Source organism: Coloeus monedula, assembly GCF_965178545.1.
Source record: "Coloeus monedula genome assembly, chromosome: 3".
Lineage (NCBI taxonomy): Eukaryota > Metazoa > Chordata > Aves > Passeriformes > Corvidae > Coloeus > Coloeus monedula.
In genome coordinates this window covers 1,827,673-1,842,643 of record NC_138783.1, presented here as the reverse complement: position 1 = coordinate 1,842,643, position 14,971 = coordinate 1,827,673, and the positions used below count along the sequence as shown (strand labels likewise).

At 49.2% G+C, this 14,971-nt stretch overlaps 1 protein-coding gene across 1 annotated transcript; it reads left to right on the top strand.

Annotated features, from left to right (window-relative positions):
- Nucleotides 1–358: 358 nt before the first annotated feature.
- Nucleotides 359–7,639, top strand: ADAMTS1 (ADAM metallopeptidase with thrombospondin type 1 motif 1). Its single transcript, XM_082277991.1, has 9 exons — nt 359–1,297; nt 1,555–1,901; nt 2,364–2,496; nt 2,864–3,031; nt 3,300–3,586; nt 3,813–3,999; nt 4,100–4,275; nt 5,097–5,272; nt 5,572–7,639. Exons 1-9 carry the CDS (start codon nt 793–795, stop codon nt 6,311–6,313), a joined length of 2,721 nt encoding a protein of 906 aa, XP_082134117.1. The 5' UTR covers nt 359–792; the 3' UTR covers nt 6,314–7,639.
- Nucleotides 7,640–14,971: the final 7,332 nt, after the last annotated feature.

Here is a 14,971-nt window from a genome sequence, read left to right as displayed (position 1 = left end):
CCTGCCGCTCCCCGAGCCCCGCGGGGCAGGGAACGGACCCGCAGCGCATCCCGGCGCTCCCACGAGCGGTCCCCGCGGGGCGCAGCGCTCGGAGCCGGGCACAAAGCACCCCCGGGGCAGGGAAGGGGCGCACCCCAGCCCGCTGCGGCAGCGGGGGCCGACCCCGGGCCCTGTCGGAGCCGTCCCGCCCCGTCGGGGGCGGCGGGAGGGCGGCGCGGCGGGGGCCGCCCGCGGGCGCGTTACGCACGCAGTGATCTCAGCGGCGCGGGCGCGGCGGCAGCGCCGGGCTGGGGGCGGCACGGCTGGACCCCATAAAGGGCGGCGGCGAGCCCCGCTCCCGCATTCACCCGCACGGCGGAGGCGGACGGGCCCGCGGCGCTCCGCTCCGCAAAGCACGGGAGGCTCCTCGGCGCCCTGGAAGTGCAGGCGGGACCGTCCCGGGGCTGCCGGAGACTCGCCGGAGCGTCCTCCCCGCCCGCCGCTGCTGCTGCCGGGGAAGGCTGAGGAGGAGGCGGGCAGGAGAAGCGGCAGCCAGAGCAGGACAGAAGACAGAGGGACGGAGCGAGGGGCAGCGCTGCCCCCGCAGAGCCGCGCTCCCCGGCATCGCCGCCGCGCCCCGGCCATGGGGAAGCCGACGCCGCCTCTCCAGTGACCGCGGGACGCGGCTCCCGCGCGGTCCTCTGCCGGCAGAAAGACTCAGATACCCCCCAAAACCTGAAAGCAAAACCCCACATCTCCATATCCATTTCCATATAAAGTGAAATAAAGAGAGGAGAAGGGCTGCGCCGAACGATGAGGAGCGGGGGGCGGCTGCCGGCGCTGGCGCCGGTGCTGGCGGCGCTGCTGGGGCTGTGCAGCGCCGAGCGCAGGGCGCTGGTGCTGCCGCGGCGCCTGGGCGCGCCCGGCGCCCGCGAGCGCTTCCGCCTGGAGGCCTTCGGGGAGCGCCTGACGCTGGAGCTGGAGCCCGACAGCAGCTTCCTGGCCCCGGACTTCACCCTGCAGTACCTGGGCGGGCCGCCGCCGCCGCCCGAGGACGACCTCTCCCGCTGCTTCTACTCCGGCACCGTGAACCGGGACCCCGGCTCGGCGGCCGCGCTCAGCCTGTGCGCGGGGCTGCGCGGCGCCTTCTCGCTGCGGGGCCGCCAGTACCTCATCCAGCCGGCGCCCGGCACCGCGCACCGCCACGGGCCGCACCTCCTGCGCCTCCGCGGCGTCCCGCGGGCCGCCCCTGCCGCCCGCTGCGCCGTGGCCGAGGCGGGGGCCGAGGCGGAGGGGCCGGAGCCCGCCGAGCCCGCAGGTACCGTGGGGATGCCGCGCCGGCCTCCGCAGGGACGGGGAGGAGAGGGGCGTCTGGCGGGGATGCCTGGCCGCTGCTTGCCCCGCAGCCCACCCCGAGGTGCCCACCTCCAGGTGCTCGCCTGGTTGCGGGATCGCCGGGCTTCGGGGGCGGGAGCACAAACCTTGGGTGCACATCTTGAGTGGGTCTGGGCTTTTTTAAACCGTGGTCTCTTGCTGTGCTCACCTGCGCCTTCCCTTCCCTTATTTTTAACGCAGAAACGAGAAGCAGGAGGAAGAAGAGGTTCGTGTCTAGCCCCCGCTACGTGGAGACCCTGCTGGTGGCAGACCAGTCCATGGCCGAGTTCCACGGCAGCGGGCTGAAGCACTACCTGCTGACCCTGCTCTCCGTGGCCGCCAAGCTGTACAAGCACCCCAGCATCCGCAACTCCATCAGCCTCGTGGTGGTGAAGATCATGGTCATTTACGAGGAGCGCAAGGGCCCGGATATCTCCTCCAACGCCGCCCTGACTCTGAGGAACTTCTGCAGCTGGCAGAAGCAGCACAACCCACCCAGCGACCGGCACGCCGAGCACTACGACACGGCCATCCTCTTCACCAGGCAGGTGAGGGACACCGAGGTCACATCCAGCCCCACTGCTCCCTGCCCCCTCTGCCAGGAGACCTTCAAAAAAAAGTGTCCAGAGGCAGTCGTGTGTCACCACGGCTGCAGTGAAGCAGGCTAAAAGCAGCTGAGCTGCTTTTTATTTTGTTGATTTTTTTTTTTTTTGCTGTTTGCACCATGTCGGGTGAATCTCACAGTTTGTGCACTGTCTTTCTGAACTCACAGTTTGTGCACTGTGTTCCTGCCCCATATATTTTTAGCAGATTTCAGATGGAAATTATGCATTTTATTTCTACGTGTAACCCTCGCCTATGTTCCAGAGACAGATTTTTGCCATCATACCCATTGAAGTGCTGAATATTTATGCTCTTTCCATAAGTAAAGGCAAACTGCCAGGGCTGGATGGCTCTTGCCAAGGTTAAGTCTCTGATCTGATTAATAATGAAACTGCCTTTTTTTACAGGACCTGTGCGGTGCCAAGACATGTGATACTCTTGGGATGGCTGATGTGGGAACAGTTTGTGATCTAAACCGCAGTTGCTCTATCATAGAAGACGATGGTTTGCAGGCTGCCTTCACAACAGCCCACGAATTAGGTACTTGAAACTTTGCAAAGCTATTCCCTGGGATTAATTGAAGCCAGCTTGATGCCGTAAAGCTCAGCCTGCGCCTCCCCGGAGCAGTCGGGAGGAGGCAAAGCCCTGCCTTGGAGCAGGGTTGGACTCTGGAAAGCAAATCCGGCCTGCACAGCATTGTCTGCAAGAGCTGTGTGTGTGCCTGCAGGAAAAAAAAGGGGAGAGAAGATCCAGTGCCATCTGCTTGAAATCTGGGAGCGTTCAGATTCGGGTTATTAATTACAGACCAGGCTATGAGCAGCTCTAGAGCAATATTTAAAATACTGTTGGTAATGCATAGGACAGACTTCCTAAAGTCACAGACTTTCCCTTTCTCCCTTTCTCGAAGGCCACGTGTTTAACATGCCTCATGACGATGCAAAGCAGTGTGCTGGCATCAATGGAATGAGCCGGGATTTCCACATGATGGCATCCATGCTCTCCAACCTGGACCGCAGCCAGCCCTGGTCTCCATGCAGTGCCTACATGATTACAACATTTTTGGATAACGGTCATGGTAAGGTTATTAAGCTTTCCATTCATGTGGCGTTTGAGCTCTTGTGCTTTACTGCTTTGCTTTTTTTTCAACGAGAGTGCTTCAGCACAGACTTAACCTTTGGCGTGCTGTCAGTGAGTTTAGAAGAGCCTTACTTTTACAAAAATGCTGGCACAAGTGGGCTCAAAGGCTTCTGTTAGAAAGCAAATGCAGATCCCTTTTAAAACGGAACCCACAGCATCATCTGACTTGTTTTTTTTTTTTTTCCTTTTTTTTCCGACTTTTTCAGGGGAGTGTTTGTTGGACAAGCCCCACAGGCCCATCCAGCTCCCTTCTGACTTGCCCGGCACGCTGTACGATGCCAACAGGCAGTGCCAGTTCACGTTTGGAGATGAGTCCAAGCACTGCCCCGACGCAGCCAGTACGTGCACGACGCTGTGGTGCACCGGCACCTCCGGAGGGCTGCTCGTGTGCCAAACCAAACACTTCCCCTGGGCAGACGGCACCAGCTGCGGGGAAGGGAAGTGGTGCATGAATGGCAAGTGTGTGAATAAGACTGAGAAGAAGCATTATGATGTAAGTAGTGAAAAAGAAATCGGCGCAGCTTGGGTTGCGGAGCCGCTGGGAGAATGCTGCAATGGAAGGGATCTGTTAGAAGGGGTTGATTCAATGCTAATAAACAAACTTAGGGCAGGCTTTTTAACGAGTTTGGGTGAAAAGGAGCATGATGATGGTTTTTATGGTGTGGCTTTGTATGGATTTTCCTGTCTTAACTTGTGTCCTGCTTTTGTTGTCGTTCCAGACTCCGGTGCATGGGAGCTGGGGGTCCTGGGGGGCGTGGGGCGAGTGCTCCCGGAGCTGTGGCGGGGGAGTGCAGTATTCCTTCAGGGAGTGTGACAACCCCATCCCGAGGAACGGGGGCAAATACTGCGAAGGGAAGCGGGTGCAGTACAGGTCCTGTAACATCGAGGACTGCCCAGACAACAACGGTAATTTTTCCCCATTTTTGACACCCGGGATTGGTGTGTTGTGGAGGAAGAGCACGGACAGAGATGGTCTCATGCCCACCTGTCTTTTCTCTGCCTGCAGGCAAAACCTTCAGGGAGGAACAGTGTGAAAAGCACAACGAGTTTTCCAAGTCTCCCTTTGGAAGTGGACCTGCAGTGGAGTGGACACCCAAGTTTGCCGGTGTGTCTCCAAAGGACAGATGCAAGCTGGTTTGCCGAGCCAAAGGAACAGGATACTTCTTTGTTCTACAGCCAAAGGTATTTCGAAACTGCACCCCTTCCCTCTGATCATGAGGAGGATTTTTATTTTCTCTCTTTATGTGAAGAGTCATGCAGTGTAGAAATCTGAAGTTATGTCTTTCTCATATTTAAACTGGATTATTCCTCCAAGTACAGCTGGATCATTGCAGGCATGCTTTAAGTGTTCTGGCACAATTCTTCCACCTCCTCTACTCCCACTCCACCCTGGTTTCCTTCCCTCTCCTTCTACCAATCTGATTGCATTGAGATAGGTTTGGAAAACTCTGAGGGATCTTTGCCAGAACATTGGTGCTTTCTCATACTGGTTACTAATATGCTGACAGCTTAAAATAAACACGAGGAAAAATGTTCATCTTGCATAGCTACTTGAATTCGCTGTCATCAGATGGTGAGAGCCAGGAACTACCAGGGCGATGACACAGAGGGTTTTTGTGGAACAGCACTCCTAGAAATAAAGGATGTGCTGAACAGCATTAAAAGCAACCCTGGCAGTGTGCTTTGAGGACATGGCTGCCTTCTGGTAACACTAGAAAGCAATGGGGCTTTTTTATATGAAATCAGTAAAACAGTTTTGTAGGTTTTTTTTGGGGGGTGTATTAATGAAGACTGAGATCGTTTTCTCCTCTCACCATGGCATCATTTTTGCAAGTGAGATGAAGTAGCACCACATACCTCCAGCTACCTGTGGGCTACTCTGGTTTTTAGTTCCAAAAGCCCTGAAAATGACCAGTGCTGCAGGTTTTCCACCTGTCCATTTTTTGTGTTAGGCAGTTTCAGAGCACTGTGCATGTTGTAACCAGACTCCTTGTGTCCCCAAGGTGGTGGATGGCACCCCGTGCAGCCCCGACTCCACGTCGGTGTGCGTGCAGGGGCAGTGTGTGAAGGCCGGCTGTGACCGCACCATCGGCTCCAACAAGAAGTTCGACAAGTGCGGCATCTGCGGGGGCAACGGCTCCACCTGCAAGAAAGTGTCTGGCACCCTCGTTAGAGCCAAGTGAGTGTAGGGCTGCTGCTTCACCTTCTCCTTGTGGGTGCTTTGTGGGTGGAAGCTCTGGCTTTCCAGTGGATGTTGCCTGAGTTTGTCATTAGAACTGAGCGTTTATTTATCTGTCTGATTGGGGATAACTTGCAGGGAGATCCCAGCACAAAAGAAAGCCCCTCTGCCAATGTGGGATTCATCCACTAAGGAGTTAAATGCCTTGACTTCAGACAAAGTTTACTCTTGTGCTCGGAGGCATTTTCCCTTCCCAGGGAAGAGCAGAAGATTCAGTGTTTGTCTTTTCTCCCGGGCAGACCTGGCTACCACGACGTGGTCACCATCCCGGCGGGGGCCACCAACATCGAGGTGAAGCAGCGGAACCACCGGGGCGCGAGGCACGACGGCAGCTTCCTGGCCATCAAAGCCGCCGACGGCACCTACATCCTCAACGGTGACTACACCCTGTCCACGCTGGAGCAGGACATCACCTACAAGGGCAGCGTGCTGCGCTACAGTGGCTCCTCGGCCGCCCTGGAGCGCATCCGCAGCTTCAGCCCCCTGAAGGAGCCCCTGACCATCCAGGTGCTCACGGTGGGGGACCTGCCGCAGCCCAAGATCAAGTTCACCTATTTCGTGAAGAAGCCGGCGCAGCCCGGCACGGACAAGGCGCCCGGCAGGAAGAAGGAATCCTTCAACGCCATCAGGGAGATCATCTCCTCGGAGTGGGTGATCGAGGAGTGGGGCGAGTGCTCCAAGTCGTGCGGCTCGGGCTGGCAGCGGCGGGCAGTGGAGTGCCGGGACCCGCGGGGCCGGCTGGCCGCCGACTGCGCCCGCGAGCTGAAGCCCAGCAACCTGCGGCCCTGCGCCGACGTGCCCTGCCCGCAGTGGCAGCTGGGGGACTGGTCCCCCTGCTCCAAGACGTGTGGGAAGGGCTTCAAGAAGAGGTTGTTGAAATGTGTCTCTTCGGACGGCAGCGTGCTGCCCCAAGAAAGCTGTGAGCCCTCCAAGAAACCCAAGCACCTGATAGACTTCTGCAACGCCACGGACTGCAGCTAGATAGGACGACTTGGGAAAGCGAGAAAGTTTTTTTTATTATTTTATTTTTTCCTTCAGACCAGTGCACTGAAAAACACAAAAGAGGGCTAGAGGCAGCGCGCGTGTTTTTGCGTAAAAAATTCATGGTGAGGATCCGTTGAGGTGGGACAGTGCAAACAGCTTGAGTTGGCTTTGCATCCCAAAAATCCCCTGCCAACTGAAAATTGGATGGGATAGCAGACCCATGTCACTCATTTGTCTTCAGCAGATAAGGCCCAAAGGCATCACAGTTGCCTTTTTTTCAGCCTGTTACAAATTAAGCCAAACATGAGCAGTGAGACACATTCAAGCAAACATTTTGGGGTTCCTTTATTTCTCCCTTCTTTTGGATTTATCTTGTGGTACTGATCAAATCCCCACGTGTAGGAAGGGGAGAGAAAAAGTTTAAAATAATTGGTCAGGGCTTACCTACCTCACAAAGGGCAAAAAAAAAGATTGGAAAAGGAGCTTTAACTATGTCATTCATGGCTGCTATTGTTTCAGAGAATAGTTTTATATAAAAATAAAGCCATATTCTCTACCTGTCAAGAGTAAGAAATACCAAGAACAAATATCAACTCCACAAAACACTAGAGTTTCATGTTTCTTTTAAAGTACCTTTATGTCATCCCAATGTGCCTGTCCATTTCTCTCAGCCACTCCAGTGCCATTGTGGTGACATGTGTAATCCAGAGGCTTGGAAAAGCGGAAATCTGAGTCTGAGTAGTTGCTCTTTGTGCCTTCTGCCTACCTTCTGCTGGCTTTTCTGATTCCGGCTTGGTGCTGCCTTCCTGCCTAACAGATTCATGGAGTGTGTGAGCATTCCAGTCGTGCTTTCACACTCAGACCTTTGGCCTTACCCTAGCCAATGGATATTACGTGAGTTAAAAAGGAAAAAAAAAGAATCCCATTACAAATGGGAACGTCCTCTGTGGCCTCTGCTGGGTTTGTAGAGCTCAGTCACTGATCAGGTGGGAAGGCAAAGCTGAGGGATAGCAGGTCCATCCACAGCAAAACGCCAGCATTCACATCATTGAAGATTGTGCCAGTCCATAGACCATAAGAGAATATGGCTTTCCATATGTATATAGTAAAATATATTACTATAGATTTTATATACTTCATAAGTATTTCATATTTCTTTCCCTTCTGGGAAGGGTTATAATTTGTAATAAATGCATATAATGAGCGTATTTATTTTTATACTTCTTGTCTAATGTGATCTTCTAAGTTATCGCTTTTTTAAAAGGACATATAACAAGGATAGAGTATTTATACAGTATAATATGTTACTAGAGGTAATAAATGAACCCTATAAATTTTGGAAATGGAGTGTCTTTATTTCACTGGACTAAAACTAGTCCATGGAGCAGAAACAGCTTGGAATCTGAGGAAAATATTAAGCAAAAGGCAACTCATTACCTGTGTTAGTGAAGAGGTTTGGAGAACCCTCCCCATAATATCCCACACCACCTTAAAAGAGGTCATTCTATATTTTATTACTTAACCACTAACTCATCTCTTTCAGAAAATGGAGTGCAACTAAATTGATGCCACTGGTTGTAGTAACAGCTTGCAGAGGGAGCAGTGCTGTCAGTCGTGTTTAGAACCAATAAAATACATACAAAAGCAGCAGTTTTGCCTTACTCTGGTGGGAAGGGAGCAGTGAAAATCCAGAGCCGTTCATGAGCAGTCAGAGGTTTCCCTTTTCCTCTCTGATTTTCTCCTGATGCTACTTTTCCAAGAAGCACTGTGTGAAGGAGCTGTTCGAATGCTGTTGGTAGCACGTTTCATTAGGTTAAAATGGATACTAAGCATCAAAAACTGATTTTTGTTCCCTCATACCTGATCTCATCACTACTGCAGTCAAGGGAAAATCTTCTGTTGGGCTCTGTCGGATTTTTGCTATGGAATTTGAGACATCAGTCATTTCTGGATCCTTTTGGCTTTGTGTCATGTAAAAATCTATTACAACTTCCTTTGCCAATGTTTGGACTCTGTCTCTGCAGAAATAGTTCCCGTTTTATTCCGTGGATAAAGTCCCGGCCCCTCTGAATCACAGAGTTCTCATCACGTCACACTTCACTGGGCATAGCTTTGATGTGCAGGAATGCTGGGGAATATTTTATTGCTAACATTGTTCAGGAGGCAGCCAGTCCCTTTTTGGTTTTATAAACAGTTAAGAGTATTTATAAATACAAGAAATAACTATTTTTATATATGTATATGTACATATATATTTTATTCACCACGTAGGCTAGAAAATAACTGGGAGTTTGAAGAGAAGAATTATGCTGGAGCCTGCCAGGTTGATGAGATGTGAAATTATGGTATCTGCTGGGCGAGCACGGCAAATGGTCTAACTAGGAAATGTGGAGTAGCTCTTTTCCTCTGGTGCTGCTCAAATAATAATATGACTTACTGCTTGAAATTGTCCTAACAGTAAATGGGAAAAAACCTCAAAACTCATTCAAATCAACATCTCCAAACCCTGGTGATGTTTCTGTAACAAGTGAGACTTTTGCTTTTATCATTTTCACATCACAAGTGGGTCAGCAGAAGCAAAGTGATGATTTATTGAATTTTGTAGGACAAATAGAGGTATTTTGGACAAAATATCTTAACCCACTAGGGAAATTAGGGAATGGAGAAGTAAATACTCCTGGAGAAATTCAGAAAGGCATCTTCAGAGGAATAACCCAGGCTGCTCAGCAGACAGTCCCAGAGTTCTGGCTGGGCTCTGTTTATCGGCTCCCTGTGAAATTGTTTGCCCAGCTCTGCTCCCACAGCCCGGTGTTATCCCAGCTCATCCACCTGGAAGGCTGCTCAGCCCCTGGAGTGGCAGACCTGCCTGCCGAGCACCATTTGGAGCAGAGATCAGTCCTGTGGGATGTGGCCACGGCTGCTGAACCCTCGAGGCACAGGGGGTGTAATTAGGTGAAGTTTCATCCCTAGCAAAGGTCACCCAAATATAGCAAAGGGATCTCCTGGCAGGCAGATCCCTCGGACATGTCCAGGCTACAACAGAAGTGTAAGAGAGCATTCAGCAGCAGCCTCATTTAGCTTAAATATTTGCATTTTGCCCTGTTCTGCACAAGCAGAGCTCTCTGTTACAACATGTGGAGGCAGAAGAACAGCCCAGGAGATTGCACCCGCTGGCTGTCCTTTCCATGGTGATCTATCCCATGCTTTCCTAGCAAAACAGCTCCAAACACTCACTCATGCCCAATATTCCCCCTCGGAACGCAGAACAGGACAGAAGGGAAGCCAAAACACAGTTAACAGGTTCACAGGTGGTGCTGTGCACGGGGTGTTTTAGCACCTCTTTGTGCTCCCGACGCCTGGGGCAGAGGGTTTGTAGGAAGCAGCGTTGCAGGTGAGTTTAAAGCCCACAACAGTGCAAGAGGGGCTTGTGCAAAAGGGATTTAGTGTTGGGCAAGAGAAGTGCAGTTTCCTACAGTCCCTCTGCCTGGACTCTGTGCTTGACGACTTCACTGGGATAAAGGATCCTCCTTGGTGCTGTTGCAGCCCAGGACCAGCAGCTGATGAGATTCCAGACCCCTGGACAACATCTGAATTTAAACACCCAGAGGCTAAGTTGCTGAATCTGTCATCTTTAATACATTGTAATTTTGTGTCATAATGCTGCAAATCTGAGTTTCTCCCATCTTATGATCCTTCACACATATTCCAGTTGGAAATTAGTATTTTCTCCAATATTAGCTGCCCTCAGTTATAAGGTATTTTCCTACAAACACACAAAAAGGAGCTGCATGTTCCAAGAGGGAAGTCATATGGTAAAGATTATAATCAGGCAAACTGAGAGCAGTGGCCATTTTAATTGTGCACCAAATATTTTTTTTTTCAGTATGACTAAGACAATATGCTTGTCCCAAACAATTTAAGTGTCTGCTGCCACTTCGTATGATTTTTCATGTACAAAACTGGAGATGATGGAAGAAAACAACTGAAATTCAGATATTCTGATTTAAAATTTCTCTGTCAAGCAGCACAAGTTAACAGAATATTTTCTAATTTGTCTTTCGAACTGAATACCTAAACCCATCCTGGCTCAGGACAGCCCTGGTTAAACCTGAGACCAAAGGAAAATTTGCCTTCTTGTGTTTAATCTGAGTCTTAATTACATGTTGAATTAACCCCAGAGGTGAAGCTTTGGTGAGAGGTTTTTCACAGAGATGAAACTGTGAGGAAAAGGGAAGAGAGAGGGAGAGGGCAAAAAGGGAGGTAAGAGGACTTTTGTGGAATTGTTAATTGTGGAAACTTGAAACTTGTGTTGGAGATTAGATTTCAGAATCAGGCCTGGGCAGATTTAGAAGTGAATTAAATGCAGTGCAAAGTCCATCTCCTTTTTTTCTCCTGGTGAACCAATACACACATTTGGGGAGACGCTAAAATAATGAACACTGGTGTTTTCCATTTCTCATTGTCCTTCTGCTGGAACAAATGCAAAGCACAACATGGAAGCATAGAGGGGGTCAGCTGCCTTTGATGACCAAAAAAAAAATTTTAAAAAGTCCTCTGCACATGTTTCCTCTTCACTCTTTTAATTTATAATTTTATTTATTTGCACTTTTAAAGGCATAATAGCTGATGTCAGAAAGGAGAGCCAACAGAGGAACAGCTGCCTGGCAGACAAGAGGGTCAGAGGCATTAAAGAATATAAATGTCAAAATCCAGCATAAAATAATTTTGAATCTGATCTAAGCTAGCAAAAGCCAGGCAATTCAGGGCTAATGCTGCCATTTGCATGGGGACAAAAATCTGTATAATCCTGTTCCCAAAGCTCAGGCTGAAGTGATGGATATTGCCCACATGAGGACACTGGCTTTAGGGAGGCTAAGCCATTTACTTACAAATTTATTCCAGGGTTTAAATCAGATTCCTGTTGGTCTGACTTGAAAAATCAGTAGGCTGATATTATTTAAGTCTGTGCCACAGATGTTCTCATCACTTGCATGACTGCAAGGAATGAATGAGAGAGTGGGGTGTAGCCCAGAGGAGGAGACAGGTGCTGACTCCATCCTGCTGGAGACACCCCCAGTCCTGGAAGGACAGGAGCAGGGTTTGCAGCTGGGCTCTCCTGCTGCGAGATGAGCTCTGGAGAGCCTCTGGATGAAGGTTCATGGCTGACATGGACAGAATGTTTGACAGGTGTGTAACAGGCTCTGAGTTGCTCAGGGCAGTTTGGCAATTTCACTTTCGAATACTGAGGGGGCGTGTCAAGGCTTGAAGGAGGAGATGGAGATACTGGCAACATCGGGTGGTTTAAAGCAAAGTGGTGACATCACTTTGGGGCTTTGCAAAGCAGCCTCTCTAGCTAGGTTCCCCTTCCCAGCTCCAGGAATTTCCATGGGGAAGCAGAGCTGTCCCTGAGCCACAGAACAATCAAAACCCACTCCAGCGTGGGGCCTGCAGTGAACCTGCTCTGAGCTCAGAGCTACTGCAGGGCTTGTGTGTTTGGCATCCCTGGTTATTTGTTAAAAAAAAAAAAAACAAACAGAAAATGAAGCCAAGATTTGCATGCTACGTTCCCATGAGATCCTAGGAAAGAGCTTCCCACTGGAAAGGGTTGTTCTGATGACTGTGGAGCGACAAAGTTGCTAGTGTGGATGATTAGGGGTTAATTTCCAAGAACAGGGAGCAGCTCCCGGTCATGCAGCCCAAACAGCTTTGTAAAGGACCTTGCTAAATCAGGAGGGGACAAAATTTAGTTTAGACGTAGCAGAGATTTGTTTTAGTACCCTGGCCTGAAGAGGAACACTGTGTCAGAGAGCAGAAAATGCAACTTCATAAAGTAACTAAACTTATTGCCCAGGTGTTTCAATCTGTCTCTTCTGAGGGAGAATAATTTTTTTTTAAATGTCAGTGATGATGGAGGGTTCTTTAGGAGAACCAAGCTGAGGAATGAGGTTTGACCTGGTGTTATCCAGACAGTCCCAGCTCTGCTCCCCTGAAGACCTGGCCTGTTGTGGGGCTGTGTGGTGGAAAACAAAAAGATGGTGGATTTTTTTCAGAGCCAGGAAAAATGGATCCTACAATTCGCATTCAATTTCAGCTGAATGCCAGGAAAGTGCTTCAAAGAATGGAAAGAATTTGTTACTCAAGACCTGAGCTACTAAAAGATAAGTTTTTGGCACATATGTTTTTGAGACTCCAGAGGAGAACCTTTAGCTTTGGGGCAAGCTGCTTAGCTGCTTTTTGACACAATTCACATGACCATGGGTTTTGCCTGAGTATCCTGAATCCAGTCCAGTGGCCTAAATCTCCTTCATGTTAGCCTTCAGTGGAGCCTGATGTAGGCTGTAGCCAGTTCCCTCCTTGTCTCACCAGTGAGAGCTTGTTTGCTTTTGCTGGGGGCTGTTTGACAGACTCACACAAGACCTGCCTGAGTCGGGCTTGCTCTTAAAAGCATTGCTGGCATAGTCATGTCACTGGAGAACACGGGAAAGGAAAGCACAGCCCGGTTTGTTATAGCTGCAACAGCACAAAATCCTCATGAAGACGCATTTATACTGGCCCAAGTCCTTTATTCTATTCTGAGAGCTGATCTAGGCTGCACCTACAAGGCAGTTTAATTTGCTGAACTGAATTAGATTTGCATTTTCGCATGGACTGAAATAGCTTCACTGGTTACAGCGTGTTGGCAAATGCATTTACCTACAGAAAAGAATTAAATAGCCTTTTTTTCGTGCGTGCTTCAAGAAATCAGAAATCCTCTTGGGCAGGAAAAATCCTGCTTTTCCCCCATCATGTCAAACTAAGGAGGGTGGGCGTTACACACATTCTCTAACATATTCATTGCCTTGAAATATTTGGGCTATCAGAAATTTCAAAACATTTCAGGAACGGAGTAGAATATGAGGTTTGCTGATGCCTCTGCCTTGATGAGCATAAATTTTCACAAATAAGCATCCAACACCCAGGAGAGTCAAAATTTCACCTCACTTGCCACTGGAGCTGGCTGGAGATGATAAACCCACCCCACACACTCCTCAGCAGGGTCTGGGATGGAAAAGCTGAGGAAGTCTAAGAAGAAAAAGCACAGTTAGCAGCACTTTAAAATCTGAGAATGGCAGCATTGTTTGGGGAAACAATAAATGCTGGGTTTAAACAATTTAATGTCAACCAAATGTGAAGGCTGTGTCATGCAGGAGCAACAGTTACAGCAGTGTTGTTTAAGCTTGAATTTAACATCAAGCAGTAACTACAGGCGAGCTTTGTTTCCTAGCAATGAGATGTCTGCACATCACAGATGCATGGCTTCTTCAGAAAACTGCCAGATTAAGGGATTACTCCAAGGAAAATTTCGCAATGGCCTTTGATTCCTTCCTGATGAAGTGATTTTCCACAACACTTTGCTCACTGGCAGATGAGGAGAGACTGGGGAGTGAAATGAATGTGGTAGCATTACAGAGTAACAATAAATGCACTCATCGGTGTCTTGATTAAGGAATCCAGCCCTGTGGACACACTGATAACGGCAGGGCTTCCTGAGGTCAATGAGATTCAGTTTATATGTGGAATAAAATCAGCCCATTCCCCTTTGCAAAGTCACAGCGAGGAGGTTTCAGCCCAGAAATGCTGAAGTAAAAATTATGACTGGAACCACGTATCGAGTAGAGTTTGAAATATTCCACATTCCCCAATCTGCTCCAGTTGTATCTGCAAGGATGGCCCAGCAGCAGGGGAAAAGCAGGGGAAAAATGCAGAGCATCCCAGGCCGGGAGGTTGCTGCACCTTCCCTGCCCAGTCCATGCTGATTAATTTAATGTCACCCAGGTGGCAGATACAGCAAATACGCCTTGGAAGAAAAGCCTCGCTGGCTGCAGCCCTTGGATTAGGAGCGGCTGGTTGGACTTGGAGTGGTGGCTTTCTCTCCCTGTCCCTGTCCCTGCAAAGTGCTTTGTGCTGCAGCCCTGCAATAATGGAGCTCATTGCAGGCCGGTGTTTGCTGTAAGTGACGGGGGTTAAGATGTTTTGTGACGCACTCTTTGGTTACTAAATTTCCTGCCTTTGGGATACTTACCTTACAGCCTTTGTTCTTTTATGTGCGTACTAAGTGGTGAAATGATGCTGTTGAGTTTGAGATGGAGAGGTAGAGGATTATTTGAAGTGGCTTTATCAGAAACGACTGTTTTTGAGGCAGGAAGCTTTCCTGTTTTGTTTGAAATGTAAATATTGTGCAAGGCTGCAAACATTAGGTATTCTTAAAAGCTGTTAGCAGGTGCTAAAAGAAATACTGGGTATTGTCATGGCTGGTAAAGATAATTTTTCTTTTACGGTTTGTATTAATAATTAATCTCAGTAGTGGGACAAATAAGGAAACATTTTATTTATTGTGGTTTTTAGTTTAACATTGGTGAAGGTGATTTTTTAAAATTTGCCCAAGGTTGAGTAGGCCTTTCAGATGTGATGGGCTCTACATTAACAAAATGTCCTTGTGTTATTCAAGTACAAGAGCAGAGGAATACAGTCTGCCTTGTACAATAAGCCGCTCTGGTATCTGAGCCACGTGATTTTCTCTTTCTCCTCCATTCTCTTTCTGCTTGCCTTTTAAAATATTTTTTTCTTTCTATCCGTGAAATTTGCACTTTCCTTGGGTAAAGAGTGCTAAATGAA

Coding starts and splice junctions, on each gene's coding strand:
- ADAMTS1 (XM_082277991.1), top strand. CDS start 793: ATGAGGAGCGGGGGGCGGCTGCCGGCGCTGGCGCCGGTGCTGGCGGCG. Junction 4,276..5,096: donor TCTTTGTTCTACAGCCAAAG/GTATTTCGAAAC, acceptor TGTGTCCCCAAG/GTGGTGGATGGCACCCCGTG. Junction 5,273..5,571: donor GGCACCCTCGTTAGAGCCAA/GTGAGTGTAGGG, acceptor TCTCCCGGGCAG/ACCTGGCTACCACGACGTGG.